This window comes from Panthera leo, chromosome C2, assembly GCF_018350215.1.
Source record: "Panthera leo isolate Ple1 chromosome C2, P.leo_Ple1_pat1.1, whole genome shotgun sequence".
Taxonomy (NCBI): Eukaryota; Metazoa; Chordata; class Mammalia; order Carnivora; family Felidae; genus Panthera; species Panthera leo.
In genome coordinates this window covers 97,934,354-97,949,350 of record NC_056687.1, presented here as the reverse complement: position 1 = coordinate 97,949,350, position 14,997 = coordinate 97,934,354, and the positions used below count along the sequence as shown (strand labels likewise).

Genomic DNA, 14,997 nt, shown 5'->3' with positions numbered 1-14,997 from the left:
CCTCGTCATGAGCCATTTCAACTGCTACTTTATGAACTTTAGGTGAGCCAGAGGTTCCTATCCTGGACTTCTTGGCAGAAGGTAACTCCACAGGAAGAAAGAGAAAATAATCCTTCAATCTAAAAATGAGCTTCCATATACCATGATTTGGTTGCTATAAACTCTCAATCTGTATTAGATTCAGTACTCAGTGGCAAAATAACATACCTTTGAGTCATTTTGGGGAAAAAAATACATGTATATGTGTTTAAGTATACGTATATATCTAAATTAATACTCATTTAGTTAACATCTGAATATCATGCTTGAATTCACTACCTAAAATTTGTGGGCCCACAAGTCAGTCATAACATCTCTCAGGGTTTGTATGAAGGTCCAATAAGATAATCTGCACATAGGCCTTCTTTACATTAAATAATTTTATTACAACTTTAAGTTATTATTGTTGAAGACACATCCACATCAACCTAAATTCACAAGCATATATTTAGTATAGCTAGGGGAATATAAAGAATTTAGGAAATTTGATTTCATTATAAAACATACAGCCTAAAATAATTAACTGTCAGTCCCTTCAGTTGAAAATTTAATTTGGCTATAGTACAAAGTATGGCTTTAATAAAACCTTCTTCCAGTGGACATTTGTTCCAATTTGAATATAGACTTTCCAAACAAAAACTCCTAACAGATTTTGAAAGTATACCCTTTCATTTCTATTTTTTTCTGGGGTGGGAGAGAGGAGAGAGAAGTTGAGAGAGGGAGAAAAGAGAATCCCAAGCAGTCCTCGTACTGTCAGTGCACAGAGCCCAACGAGGGGCTCGATCTCACCAACTGCAAGATCATAACCTGAGCCAAAAGCAAGAGTTGGATGTTTAACCAACTGAGCCACCCAGGCACCCCATCTGTCTGGTTCTTTTTGAGGTAAAAAATTAATACCCCCGTATTTTTGAAACTTCTCTTATAATAAACGTGAAAAATGTCTGCTCTATTAGAAAACATATTCTCATTCAGCTCTTCTAAGATAATGCTTGTAAATTTATTTCGCTATGTCTATGTAACTATTGAGCAATTAAAAAAAAAAAACAACCCAGTATTGCTTCCAACTTTTCTTGCAAAAAAAGCTAACATACTCAGGATGTCTGCTTGATTATCTCAGTGGGCACAACTTTAGACATTTAGAAAATCTTCCTGTCTGCCTGAAAACCTTTCAAAGAATATTCGAAAAATCCTTTCCTTTTGCCTAGAAAGCATTTTCTGCAGATACGCTCAGTTCTCATAAGCTATTCTTATAAAAAAAAAGAAAAAAAAAAAAAAAAGAAGCACGAACTCTGTAAAACTTCCTCCAGCCTTTGAGATTTGTAAGATTTGGATTTCACTATAACTTATGTCAAAACTAAGCACTAAAACCTAAGTGCAAACCTCCAAAAATATACCCTTTGTAAGAAACTTGACAGCCTTTCTTTAAATTAAGAAGCGATCATGTGCTTTCAATTAGTAATGTGTAAGTGTGCCAATACATTTGTAAAATTATTTTTTTGCACAAAGTAGTTCATGTTTACTATAGAAAATAGAAAATATAAATAACCCCAAAATTAAAATCCTCCATAATGCCATCAACGTCTCAGATTTTCTTCTGGGCAGAAATAGAAATACCTGTGTATTATTTCTGAAATGGTGTCATGATATATGTATCTTTGTGTGCTGCTTTTCCACGTTACAGCATATCATGAAGGTTGCCTTGTGCAATATAGGTTGGTCTTTACCTTCATTTTTAACAGCTGCACAATATTCTATGGAGAAGATATACAATTTATGGCCCCACAGTAGTAAAAATTTCAATTGTTCCCAATGCTTTGTTGTTTTATATAAACAGTCCTGCAATAAACATCCCAACACATATGTCTTTGCTTATTTGTCCAATTATTTCCTGAGGGAAATTTCCTGGAAACATAATTGCTGGGTCAGAATTTAAATATTCTTAAAGCATTTGATATATCTTGCCAAATCCTCCTCCAAAAAGTTGAACAAATTTACATTTCCATCAGTAAAGTATGAGATTGTCTATACCCAAAACCCCCACTGAGCTCATTCCTCTTAAGACTCACCAATTGGCTGCTGAAAAAAAAGTTCTAATAAGCCTAAACGTTCACATACTTGCTGGCAAAACAAAGCAATACATTTTTAAAGCAGACGCTTCCTTCTTTTAAATTCTGCCAACTTTTAGAAATGGTATTTATATTTATTTTTTCCTTAACTTTTTCCTGTAGCAATATTTTTTTTTTTAATGTTTATTTATTTTTGAGAAGAGAGAGACAGAGCACGAGCGGGGGAGGGGCAGAGAGAAAGGGAGACACAGAATCTGAAACAGGCTCCAGGCTCTGAGCTGTCAGCCCAGAGCCCGACGCGGGGCTCGAACTCACAGACCGTGAGATCATGACCTGAGCTGAAGTCGGCCGCCGAACCGACTGAGCCACCCAGGTGCCCCTGTAGCAATATTTTTTAATGAAATAGGGAAAGAAATTTTTTCCTCTTTTTTCCCTGCTCTGTAAATAAGGATTTGCCCAAGGTAAGAATATAAGTGCCAGTTAAAAACTATGGAGAGACTGACAATCCAATTTCCTCAGAAATCTAGGTATTTTCTCCCATGTCAAAGCTAGCAGTGGGTTAACATGTCACTGACCCAAAGTTCACTGCCACCATTCACTGGTGAGTAATGAATCCTGCGAATTAATGCCAAAATGTGAGTTGGCATGGGGTGCCTGGGTGGCTCGTTCGGTTAAGTGTCCGACTTCGGCTCAGGTCATGATCTCACGGTCCGTGAGTTCGAGCCCCGCGTCGGGCTCTGTGCTGACAGCTCAGAGCCTGGAGCCTGCTTCAGATTCTGTGTCTCCCTCCTCTCTCTGCCCCTCCCCTGTTCATGCTCTGTCTCTCTCTGTCTCAAAAATAAATAAACGTTAAAAAAAATTAAAAACAAAAACAAAATGTGACTTGGCTTAGGCGGATATTTCCACCCACCCATCCATCCATCCATCCACTGATCTAGTCATTAATAAATATATATTAAACTTGTACATCAGACAAAGTAGCATGGGGTAGGTTTATGTATTCATTCATATTCATATTCAACAGATAATTATCAAGCAACTGCTCCACGCCAAAGACTATTTGAAGCATTTGGTATCAGCTTTGAACAAGACAACAAGATGCATGCTCTTCAAACTGAATTTAGCATTTACGCATGTTGAAAATATTCTATAGACCAGAAACCTTTCCTTAGTTTGAAAGCTTTTTATTTATTTTTTTTTTACTTCCTATCATTAAAATTCTGCAATGCTTTTTTTTTCTCTACATGAAAAATAGTTTCTAATACGGTTTCAGAGTCTCATTTTCTCCAGAACCTGCTAGTTTTATCAAGCATTTCACCCAAAATACTATTTCTTCTTGTCAAATATTTGGCATGATTTGGGGGTAATGTTCCATGACAGCTGAATGAGTGTGCACTATCAAAATGCATTCTTTCCTCCATCTCTATAATTAAATTTAAAATTAACATGCTGCTGTCTCATGCTGCATTCTGTTGCACTTGCCTCAATTTCCCTTGGTTACGAAGCCTATTGGTTATGAATATGTATTAGCGTTTGCTGTCAACCCTTGTGAACATCTTCTGGAGCAGAAGATTAGATATGCTATTTCAAAACAGATGCATCAGTTTAAATCATCGTCTGCTATGTTCACCTACCAACTTTCATGAGAGACTGAACAGCACAACAGGAGACACTAGTCTGCCAGCCAAGGTTCATATTGCCTTTTTTTTTTTTTTTTTTGGCTTGCTTCAGTGAATTTTAGTTTTAATTTTCATTTACAGGATGATATCAATGATTCGAGGGCTCACGAGTCTGGACAGAATTAAAATTTTGTGACTAACAAAGACACAGGTAAATGGATGCCTGAAAGTACCAACTACTTCTGCCCAACCAAACTCTGCACTTCATATCCTTTTTCCAGAAAACTAATCTCCCAACCTGCATTTACCTGCCTGCGTGATGCCCTTCCCTCAGGTGGCGGCTTTGACTTTACTTCCTTCAAGAAGCCCTCCAGGAGGCCCTTCCCCAATGTGAGCCGTATGCTCTCCCAGTTCTGTTCTTTCCTCAGAGCACGGAGTGATTACAGAGCAACTGCAAGTTTACTTGTTGGCATATACCCTTCTGTGAAGGAAGGTCAGGGTCTAAGTGCTTTTCAAATCCCACAGGGTAGACATTCAATAAATACCTGTTGCAAGAATGAGATAATGGATGAAAATATTTTTACCGTCCTCTTCCATATTGCAGAAGAGATGCTCATCTGTTTTACCAGTAACAGCAAATTTCAGAAGGAGATCATAGTAATAAACAATGGTCAAGTTATAGGAAAATACTGTGTAAAATAATGTTGGAAAATTCGAAACAATTCTAAACGAAGTTTAGGGTTGTCCACCATGAGAAAAGGGACGGAAATGGATATCAGAAGACACTGAGCAATGTTCTGGCTTTGCCCACAAGTCAAATGGAGCTGGACAAAAACAAATCCCTTTGTTTTAGATTTTTGTTTCCTCTCATGTAAAATGAAGGCAATAAAATAGGTCTCCACAGTCTGTCTCTTAATGTTAAAACTCAGCGAAAGGAAGCTGGTGGAGAAACATTACTTAGTAGAAGCTCGAAGTATTTGTAAAAGGTGTCACTTTTAAATTCAGCATTGCTTAAATTCAGCGTTGTTAGATACACATTTAGGAGAGTACCATGGAATTTTTAGGTTATTAGATATGCTGACATTTTAATGACATTTATCTTTGCTCTGAATTACAATATAGATAAGGTGCCCACAAGTCATCTGCTATGCTTGTCCTGCTACAAGTAAGATTCTATTTTTCCGTGATTGAGACCTCAATACATATTGAAACACAGACATTTTTCATTTTAGAATATGATTTGCACGGTTCTGCAATTTTCCTTTTTCCACTGAACAGTAAATCCTGACAATTTCATATGCTTGCCTTATTCTTTTTAATAGCTGAGTAGTAGGAGTATACTGTCATTTCCTTATCTATTCATTTATTGACAAATATTTGGGCCATTTTAAATAGTCCATCTTACTGACAATATTAAAATGAATTACAATGAATATTCTTGTACATAGATTTTTTTTTATGCATGTCATAATTCATTTAGGATAGCTTATAGAATTGGAATTGCTCATTCAAAAAGTACACATTGGATACATTTTACATTTGATATGTTCTGGAAAACGGCCTACCAAAAAAGCTTTGACAATTCAGTCTTAATAATAGTACCCATTTCCCTGATTCTTTGCCAACAATATATATTGGTAATCTTTGCCAAGCTGATGAATGAAAAAAGATGTCTTCTTTTTTTATTTGCATTTCAAATCAAATTCCTAGTGAATTTGAATATCTTTTCACATGATTAGGAGCTATTTGTGTGGCATTTTGTCCTTGAATGCATAAAATATGTAGACATAGTTATGAAGAATAGAACTATATGTGATATGGGGATGTGCATTTATGGGCAGAAATGAATAAAAAATACACTGGAAAGATGCAACACAAGAGTAGTTAACTTGGGGCAGAGCAGTGGCTGAGGGTGGGCCGTGGTAAGAGGGCAATTTCACGTGTGACTCAACTATTTACAATGAGAATAATGTTTTCCTCCTACCTTTGTTTTAATAATAAAGGGACTGTTAAATAGGAATCATAAAAATGAATGAAATTGTATTTCACTGGCTATACTCTCGTTTTCTGTTTGCTTCTCTCCTTTCAACTTCCAGGAAATAACCTTGCTTCTTTGTTTATTGTATCCACTCCAGTTTCTCTACCTCCTTGAAAAAATTCCCTAAGATCTGTCTTAGACACTCTGCTCTCTTCTCCAGATATCTCATCTGCATCCATAGTGTCCACCCTCTGGGATCTATTGATGTCGCACTGACTTCTCTCTGCCTGCCTGATCCTTCGACTTGGTTTTAAATAACAGCATTGTACTTAGGGCATATGCAATTAAAACAACAAAAAGAACATACAGAAAGCTACAAAAAGAGGTGAACAGAAACCTGGGAAGGTGATAACCCAGCCTTGATGGTGAGAGAAGACTTTCTTGAGAGAGAAGTACGTAAATATGAAGTATGAGTATGAGTTTGCTGGGAAATTGTGGGGGAGGGGGCAGGAATATTCCAAGCTGACACCAGCATTTGATAGGCCCTAAAATAGCAATACTGTCAAATCATTCAAATAACTAAAATATGACCAGCATGACTTAAATAATTTGGGTAATGTTACAGTGCTGGATAATTTTGTGACTGATATGTTGGAACCATAAATCTAGACTAACTACCTGTGGGGAGGTAGAAAGGGATCGGATGAGGAGATAAGGATTCCCCTGAAAGGAATAGATGTTACGTATTCTTTACCATCCCAGGGAAGAAATGTAGAAAAATAGGTCTGAGACTAGAGTGAAGGAAAATATTTTCTGGCCTCCAGGCTCTATTTTCTGAAGAAAAATATTTTCTTCAACCTCCGGGTAGGTTTACAGAAGGAGTAACCTCTTTGCCATATAAATGTAACCAGAAACGAAGAAATGGAACAAATTAGTAGGATACCATGAGAAGGGTCCAAAACAGCATTGCCCAATAGGACTGTCTGCAATGATAAAAACATTCTATAAACTTAATTATCCAATATGATAGCTATTAACCACTTGTGGCTACTGAGTACTTTAAATATGGCTGGTGCTTGTGAAGAACTGAACTTTCATTTTATTAAATTCTTCTTTTTTTAATTTTCACTTTAATTTAAATAACCACCTGGGGCTCATGGCCACCATATTGGACAACGCAGGTCTGGAGCAATGTGGCAACCTGGCCTCAGAAGTGTTGAGAGAATTAGAGAAGAACATGTGCACACGTGGAAGGGGAAGGAGTAGAGGAAAACAGTGTCCCTGATAGTCCTCAGCAGAGAATGTCAGTGCCCAGAGAGTCCAGATTTAATGGGGGTCATATATCCATGAAATGGTGGTAAGACACGATGAGGGGGGAAAAGACCCTGAGGTGCTTGTGGAAGTGTGAAGCAGAGGCTTGGGAAAAAGTTGGAAATCACCAAGGGACAATCCAGAGACTTCCTGGGGTGGTAGGTTGTGTTATCAATGAGTGTAATATACTTGGTAATGAATGACAAATGTGCAGTAATGGCACACATTATAGTTCTTCGGTTGCCTGTTTTGTTTTTCTTTTTTAATTCTCAAGAAAATTGAGAAAGTAGGCCGTGCCCTTGGTCTACAGGTCTGGCTAAGTTGATGCACCACAAATGAATAGCAACAGGCACTGTACTCTCTCTCTCTCACCTTTATAACAAGTTTCTTGGTTGCCTTCTCTGCTCCAATCCTGGCCAAAGCTCAAGGTTAAAATATTTGTTCACCTAAAGCATTCTTCACCACCCTCTTTGACCCGGATCAATTTTTATAAGCACCTGCTCCAAAAGCACACAGAGAAATGGGAAAGGGTATGAAGCTGTTAGAACTCATCACAAAATTCGGCACAAAGTCAGCAGTGTTTAAGAAGGCCGATTTTTCATGTGTGTTGACAAACAACTTTACTTGCTTTTGTTTTGGTGATGACATTGTTTGCTAGCCTCAACCACGAATTCTAGCAAGTCAAACAAAACCTCCAAAGAATGTCAGTCATTTCCAATTGTACCAGCTGCAGTGGTGTTGGATTTGCTTTGTGTTATTATTACCTTAATGTTGGGTGAGCGGTAGGGGAGACCCCCCTGAGCTTCACTGATTTCCTGCTGCCACCAAAAATGGGTTTTTTGATTCCACGAAGAGAGTTGAGGTAAGAAATGCTCTGATCTACCGCCTTTGTTTAGCAGGTCATGAATTGACTGAGGCTGCTGAATGTACAACGTACTATATAACAGAGTTCTGGATTAAGCTTTACCTGTTTACCTTCTCATAAGCCTCCATTGAGATGCCTTTATTTTATTTATTTTTTTTAAATTTTATTTTATGTTTATTTATTTTTGAGAGAGAGAGAGAGAGAGAGACAGAGTGTGAGCAGGCGAGGGGCAGAGAGAGAGACACACACACACAGAATCCAAAACAGGCTCCAGGCTCTGAGCTGTCAGCACAGAGCCCAACGTGGGGCTCAAACCTATGAACCATGGGATCATGACCTGGGCTCAAGTCAGATGCTTAGCTGACTGAGCCACCTAGGCGCCCCATAAGATGTCTTTAGAAAGGAAAAAAATAATAATAAAGTACTAAATTATTCTTATTTTTCCTTTTTTTCTTCCACCTTTTCTCTGCATTGATTTGATTATTGATTATTTGCTGATTGTACGTTAATCCCAAGTTACGAGGGCTGAGCGCCTATGTGTTATTAACTTAACGTGGTTGGTTTGTTAACCAAGTCCTTATCCTATCGGACTCCTGTTCTTTACAACAACATCCCACAAGGTTGCCTTGTGGCCAGTGGGAGCCGTGTCATACAATGGGCTGGAAAGTTGACAATCTGTCCCTGGGTCCTGGCTCTGCCCCATGAGGTAATTCAATTAAATATTATTGCGCTTCATTCTTCTTGTGTGTAAATGGGAAATAAAAATGTCTACCCTGCCTACATTCCAGGCTGGTGAGAGGATCAAATAACATGATGCCTATAGAAGTGCTTTATAAAATCTTATCATACTTGAAAGATATTAAATTTTTATTCATCATTTTCACCTCCACTGATTTCCAGGAAGAGTTTTAGTTCAGTTACAATGAAGGTACATAGGTGGTTAGACCATTAAAGCAAAGATAAAAGAACAGGGGTCATATAATGAAAATAGCAGATAGCTGTTCCAGAAAAATCTACATTAAGAAGAGCGGTATTAATTGAACACTAAATTCAAGCCTGACAATTAAGGCAAACCACAAAACATTGTTAGGCACATGAACTCTCCTTAATCTATGAAAGGAAGCATGTTGGTTTATTAGGAGAGACAGAACTTTTTCTACCATCAAACTCTAAGGATTGGGGATGAGACTGTTTTCTGGGCACAGCCTGTGTACATAACCTGTGTTCCAGCTGCCCTTGCAGTTGGGATGTGTCCGGGATCCATGAAAACCTTCCACATGTGACCCTTCTTGCTCTCACTCCTGCTACTAGCTTGATGCGTGGCAATCACAAATGGTGAGAGATGGAAGGAGCCCGGGCACCTGAATCCTTACCTGGAGCTGCCCACCAATTAGAAATATCTACTTTCTAATTTATATGAGCAAGAAATAAACCTCTAATGTGTATGAGCTATGAAAATATAAATTGTCTAATGTGGAACTTTACTGGATAACATAATATAGAGTTTTTAACTATCAGTTTTACCTAAATTTTTTTTTAATGATCTTCCTGAACTGTCTCCTATTTTGTCAGAGATAAGCAAAATCTAATAGTTGTAAGGAAAGGGAATGAAACAAAGATGGGGGATTTTATTTGTGTTTAGGATAGTAATGCCTGGAGTGGAAAAGAAAGAAGCAAGAGACAAGAATTCTTCTGGAACATGAGATATGTCCAAAAAGGCCTGTCCATTTGGGGACCTTAATAGTGAAGATACAATGAGCAATGAAAAGGCTGAGAGAAGACTGGGGCCTTATGGAACAGGGAGAAATCTTGACGGATTAGAAAGAAGGACAAATAGGGGTGCCTGGGTGGCTCAGTCAGTTAAGTGTTTGACTTCAGCTCAGGTCATGATCTCATGGTTCGTGAGTTCGAGCCCCACGTTGGGCTCTGTGCTGACGGCTCAGAGCCTGGAGCCTGCTTCAGATTCTGTGTCTCCCTCTCTCTCTGCTCCACCCCTGCTTGTGCTCTGTCTCCCAAAAATGAATAAATGTTAAAAAAAAAAAGACAAAGAAAAAAATAATTTAAAAAAAAAAAAAAAGGACAAATAAAGCAAAGGTAGGAAAGACCTAATCCGTCTTTCCATATTCCCTTAGAGTCTACACCGCCTGGTAGGATCTCAGAGCCTTCAGCTTTGTCCTGTTGGAACAAGGAAGCATCATTCATAGGCTCAGCTGTAGAATCTGTCTATAGGCAGACTCTTGCGAATTTTATAAAGACCACCAAGAATAAGGATAACATAAATTCTGTGGATTTAATCGTTTTATTACATCTCAAGCACAATTTTCAGGAACTGTGGAATTGCCTTCTGAACTTCTCTGATGTTTTGAGACTAAGTTAGCACAAGTGTACTGTGCACATTCCATTTACCCCCAAGATAGGTTTGTTCTGAGAACCTCCCTGAACATCTCTGGGGATGTTAAAAATTCTACTAGGATTTTTGCTATGCTTTTCTCAATGTTTTATGCTTTGAGCATAAATAGCTCATCTTTTGCATGTGGTTTAGATTTCATTTCTAGCTATTTAAGCGAAAAATTTAGCAGGGCTGGGGCAAATAGCGGCATGGAATAGACAGGATAGGGCCAGTCCCTCATTCTGGGCCCACAACCTTGGCCAGAACAGAAGTTCCAGGAGATGATATACAGACACAGCTGCTGTCAGAGGTAGGTGGGAACCCAACCCAATGAGTCCAGCAGGGTGGGCAAACCATAGTCCAAGGCCAAACAGGCAGCAGGGCATCCAGGACCGAAGAACAGAAAGTCCTGGCGTGTAGAGGTCAACAATGTAGAATTCAAGGGAAGAAATACTCAGAAATTTACATAGCCAGACTCTGAAGAAACTCAATATATAACAGGTCTCAATGGGGCTTTTCCAAAATTCCATTTTCCCTTGGACCATAATTTTCACTTATCTGCATTCCTCTAAAATCATCAAACCACAGCCATCTTTTTCTACATAATAGCTATAGCTTTTGAAGTATCTAAGAAAATGTAAAATATGGTGGACATCAAAATAATATGAATATCCAGAGACCATGCCATTTCTCTAAGCATTGCAAGTGCTACAGGGAAGTTTGAGTAACAACCATTTTACAATTCTTTGAAGAATACAAGTTTCATTCCATTCAGGTTGATATATGGCTTTTTGGACACCATCACTTGAAAGAAAATGAAATTTCTAGTACTTCTATCCAGGTAATTTCTTTGCTCTAAAGATGGGGATCGATTTAAAATAAAATACAATAAAATTAAAAAAAAATAAAGATGAGGATCAAGACATCAGTTAAAATCTTTTGAATGCTAATAAAATGTGAAATAAGAGGTGAAGAATGATGCCTTTGTGCACTTCTATGTGAATTTGTCTTTGCAACTCACTGCTTCCACTTCCTACAGCAACTAAAAGGAATGTAAAAGCATAGTTGTGTTATTCAAAGTTTAAATCCCTTTAGGAAATGTAGGAGTTAGAATCAGGAGAATGTTAGAGGCCACGTGATTCAGTGTCTACTCCCTGAATAATACCCATGTTAATTGAGCACTTACTCTGTGTCAAGCACTCTTCCAAGTATTTTTCAGATAACAGCTTATCTAATCTTCACCACAAATCTGTTGTCCCCCACATTAGAAATAAAGGAAACCAAGGCCCAAAGGGTTAAGTAATTTGCACAAAGACATACTATTAGAGGAAAAACTGGGATTTAAATCCAAGAAATCTGATAAAAGAGGTTACGGTTAGTGACTCTGAGTCATTTATACCACTTTACAATACATGTAAGCATTACTTGCTTTATTCCTAAATGTTACTACTAAGATGTATACGGTGTGTATATTTCATTTGGAAATACACGTGAAACATTCAATATGCAATTCAAAGGCGCAACTCCCCATTTTTCAATTAAGGATATGGACTTTATCTAATATCTGACAAATCTTCAGCCCCAAATAAGCAATCTGTGTACCAAAAAAAGTGGAGATAAAGAGATCTAGTGACAGAATCTTCACATTTCCAAGAGCATGTCTTTAATGGTTGGACTACAAATCACCACCTTTAGAGTTCCATGTTGCAGGACACTTAGGGCAATTTGTCCTTTTACAGCAATCTACACCTGTGGCCTGTGGGCCTAACGTTCATGACAGATGGACCGAACTCCAGTGAAATTATCAAGTGTATCATCCTTCTCTCAGTATCCATGCTGTGTTTAGAAATCAGACTGTCTCAAGGGCCTAACTTTTAGTCCTGTTGCACATTTGCCATTGGATTATTCCATTCTGTGTCTGTTGAGTCTGTGAAAAATGGACAGACTTCGTTTTCTCTGAAAAGTGTATATGCAAAGCTCAATTTCTTTTTTTTTTTAAACTGTCATTAGATTTTCTATGTTCATGCAAGCTCCAATTGCAATCTCTTCTCTCTCAGTAATACCTGCTTTTCCAACTGGTAATTTCAAGATAAGTGATCCAATCTTTGAAACATTTAAAGTTAAAAAAAAAAATCTTGAGACTGATTATCCTGTTCCATTGGCTTCACTCCAGGCTGATCAGTGGTTGAAGAGAACACCCACTCCCACCCTTCGGCAGCAGTTTCATGCTTGAACACATCAACTTCAGGATGTCGACTCTCCTAACAGACCCTAGAATTCAGATTCTTTGTGTCCTAGCAGAACAAACCACCATATTTCTGTTCATGGCGGAGTCAAAGCTGTCATGATCTGGAGTTACGTTTTTCTGAATGTTCTCAAGCTGTCAAAATGTTTGCTATGTCTATCAAAATATGCCAGATCCATTTGGGGCATTGGACATGAGCAACACTGAAATTTTTCAGGCAAATGGGGTTGGATGAATAGCAAATATATGACAATTAAAATGAGGAAAGTGTAGGGCAGAGCATGTCTTTCCTACTAAATATGATGGATTATATTATAAAGAAATGATTGATATAATTGGGACATTAATTTATCATTATAGGTAGACTCTAACTGGTTATGCAAAACAGGGTACAGCAGACTTTTCCAGTAGTTAGCAACTCTTTTGGGGGGAGAAAGCTGAAGATTAAAATTTATGCCAATTACAGGCTGATATAATTGTTACATTTCATCATGCTTTATTAATTTCAAGGTGGTATTCCAAAATATTGCATGTCTGTCTCAAATTAATGTGGATACTCCCAAGCACCCTCAGAGGATCTTCTGAGGTCCTGAGAACATATTTTAGCAAACATAATGAAGTAGAAAGGAGGAGGGCTCATGTCTACCTAAATTCCACAGCACGAAAGAGCACTTCTTTGCACTCACATGAGAAACTAAAAATCATTTTGACGTATGTGGGTTACAATGCACAGCTGCAGAATTCCAAATTAATTAGCTAAGATAGAAGGAACTTATTTATTTATAGTTAAAATTCCTAAGGTCTATTTCATATGTAGAATTAAAATGAAAACTTTACATTTTGTGTCGATTGGCATTGTTCCAATAATTACCAAAAAAGTGGGAGACTGTTGCTCACATAGATCCTGGGACAATTAAGTGCCCCCCCCCCCCCAAAATGGAGTCACTTGGAGTGAAGCAGGGGAGAATGTTTACAAACTGCTTATTTGCATTTCCAGACTTCCTAAGGACAGTTGTGCTGGGAGTCACCTTGGTCCCCACTCACAACCATAACCTTTAGGTTTCCAAAACTATGGTGATCTCTAAGAAAAATTTTGTCCAAGAATTAATCCTTCCTTGATGGCAAGGATATTCAACAGCGGCAATTTTGAACTAAATCATATTTTTTGGCCCACAGAACTGAGGACTAACGTTACTCTGGTGTGAAATCCAAGCCTGATCAGTTCTTTTCAATTCCCTGTTTGTTTTTAATGTTTATTTACTTTTGAGAGAGAGAGACAGTGTGAGCAGGGGAGGGGCAGAGAGAAAGGGAGACACAGAATCCAAAGCAGGCTCCAGGCTGTCAGCACGGAGCCGGATGAGGGGCTCCAACTCATGAACCACTAGATCTGAGCCCAAGTCAGACACTTAACCATGGAAGGTCTTAACCATTAAATACATAAACAATTTTAAGGGAAAAATCTGTTTCATCCTAGTCTTCATGAACAATTTAAACCCTCCAGTAATTAAGATTAAGGCTTACCTCAAAAGCACTCTGTATTTTGAAAAAGTCGCCCACACAGAGCTGGTTTTCAAGCAGGGCAGGGTGGTGGTCTTCATCTGTGGCCACACTTCCTGTTCCCCTGGGGCTCTTTGACCCCAGCTGTGGCCCTTTGTTCAACTCAAGTGCATTCGGGTAACTCATAATGGCTTCACCTCTTTTCAGCTGCCTTCAACTCTTTCTATACTTTTTTTTTTTTTTTAATTCAACAGGTGCCTTTGAAAACAAACCCAATTTAGCAACAGAATTCCAAAATGAAAGCACATTTCAAGACAGACAATTAGGAGAAAAATGTTCAAGCCAAAATGTTCAAGGTAGGGAGTAAAAGCCCTCAACCCCCACATGTCTTTAATTCCACAGTTTACTTTCAAAATCTACAATCGAATCCTTTTAAAACACCCCTCCTTATATTCTGTTTAATCTGGCTTGATTAAAAATGGATAAAGCTTCCCCCCATGTTTATACCAACCAATACAGAACGCAGCTTGTAAATCTCCTTTGAAACGCATTAAAAAAAGCAATTTCTCAGAACTTCTTTGGCTAACCTTGCTTCCGTTAGCATGTCAGGGGTTTAAACTCCATTTTCTTGTGTGACTTGCCCCTGCAAGACTTCTGTCCCAACGGAGGCCTTGCCTCCAAAGGCCACTTTATCAGCAATGTGCAATTCTTTGTTTCATCTGCTCCTGCTTGCCTTTGTGTGTTTCCTGGCAACCAAAGGGAAGCCAACTACAACTTTACCTAACCCTCCCCGCTCCCCACCCCCGCCCACACAACTAATTACTGACCTCAAGGTTTCAATGCGTGATGTAAATGTTTTTTTTTTTTAAAGGACAATTCAGCTACCTCCTTTTCTATTTTATTTTTTTTAATTTTTTTTTTTTAACGTTTTATTTATTTTTGAGACAGGGAGAGACAGAGCATGAACAGGGGAGGGTCAGAGAGAGGG

General features: G+C 38.3%; 1 protein-coding gene across 1 annotated transcript in view; it reads right to left on the bottom strand.

The window, feature by feature from the left end:
• Window positions 1-14,725, bottom strand: part of WDR49 (WD repeat domain 49) — a 139,092-nt gene extending 124,367 nt beyond the window's left edge. Inside the window, exons 1-2 of the mRNA XM_042903330.1 lie at window positions 14,597-14,725; window positions 14,034-14,267 (exon numbers count right to left, since the gene is read on the bottom strand). Of these exons, the coding sequence (XP_042759264.1) occupies window positions 14,034-14,195 (162 nt within the window). The 5' untranslated portion in view covers window positions 14,196-14,267; window positions 14,597-14,725. The remainder of the gene's footprint in view (window positions 1-14,033; window positions 14,268-14,596) is intronic.
• Window positions 14,726-14,997: the final 272 nt, after the last annotated feature.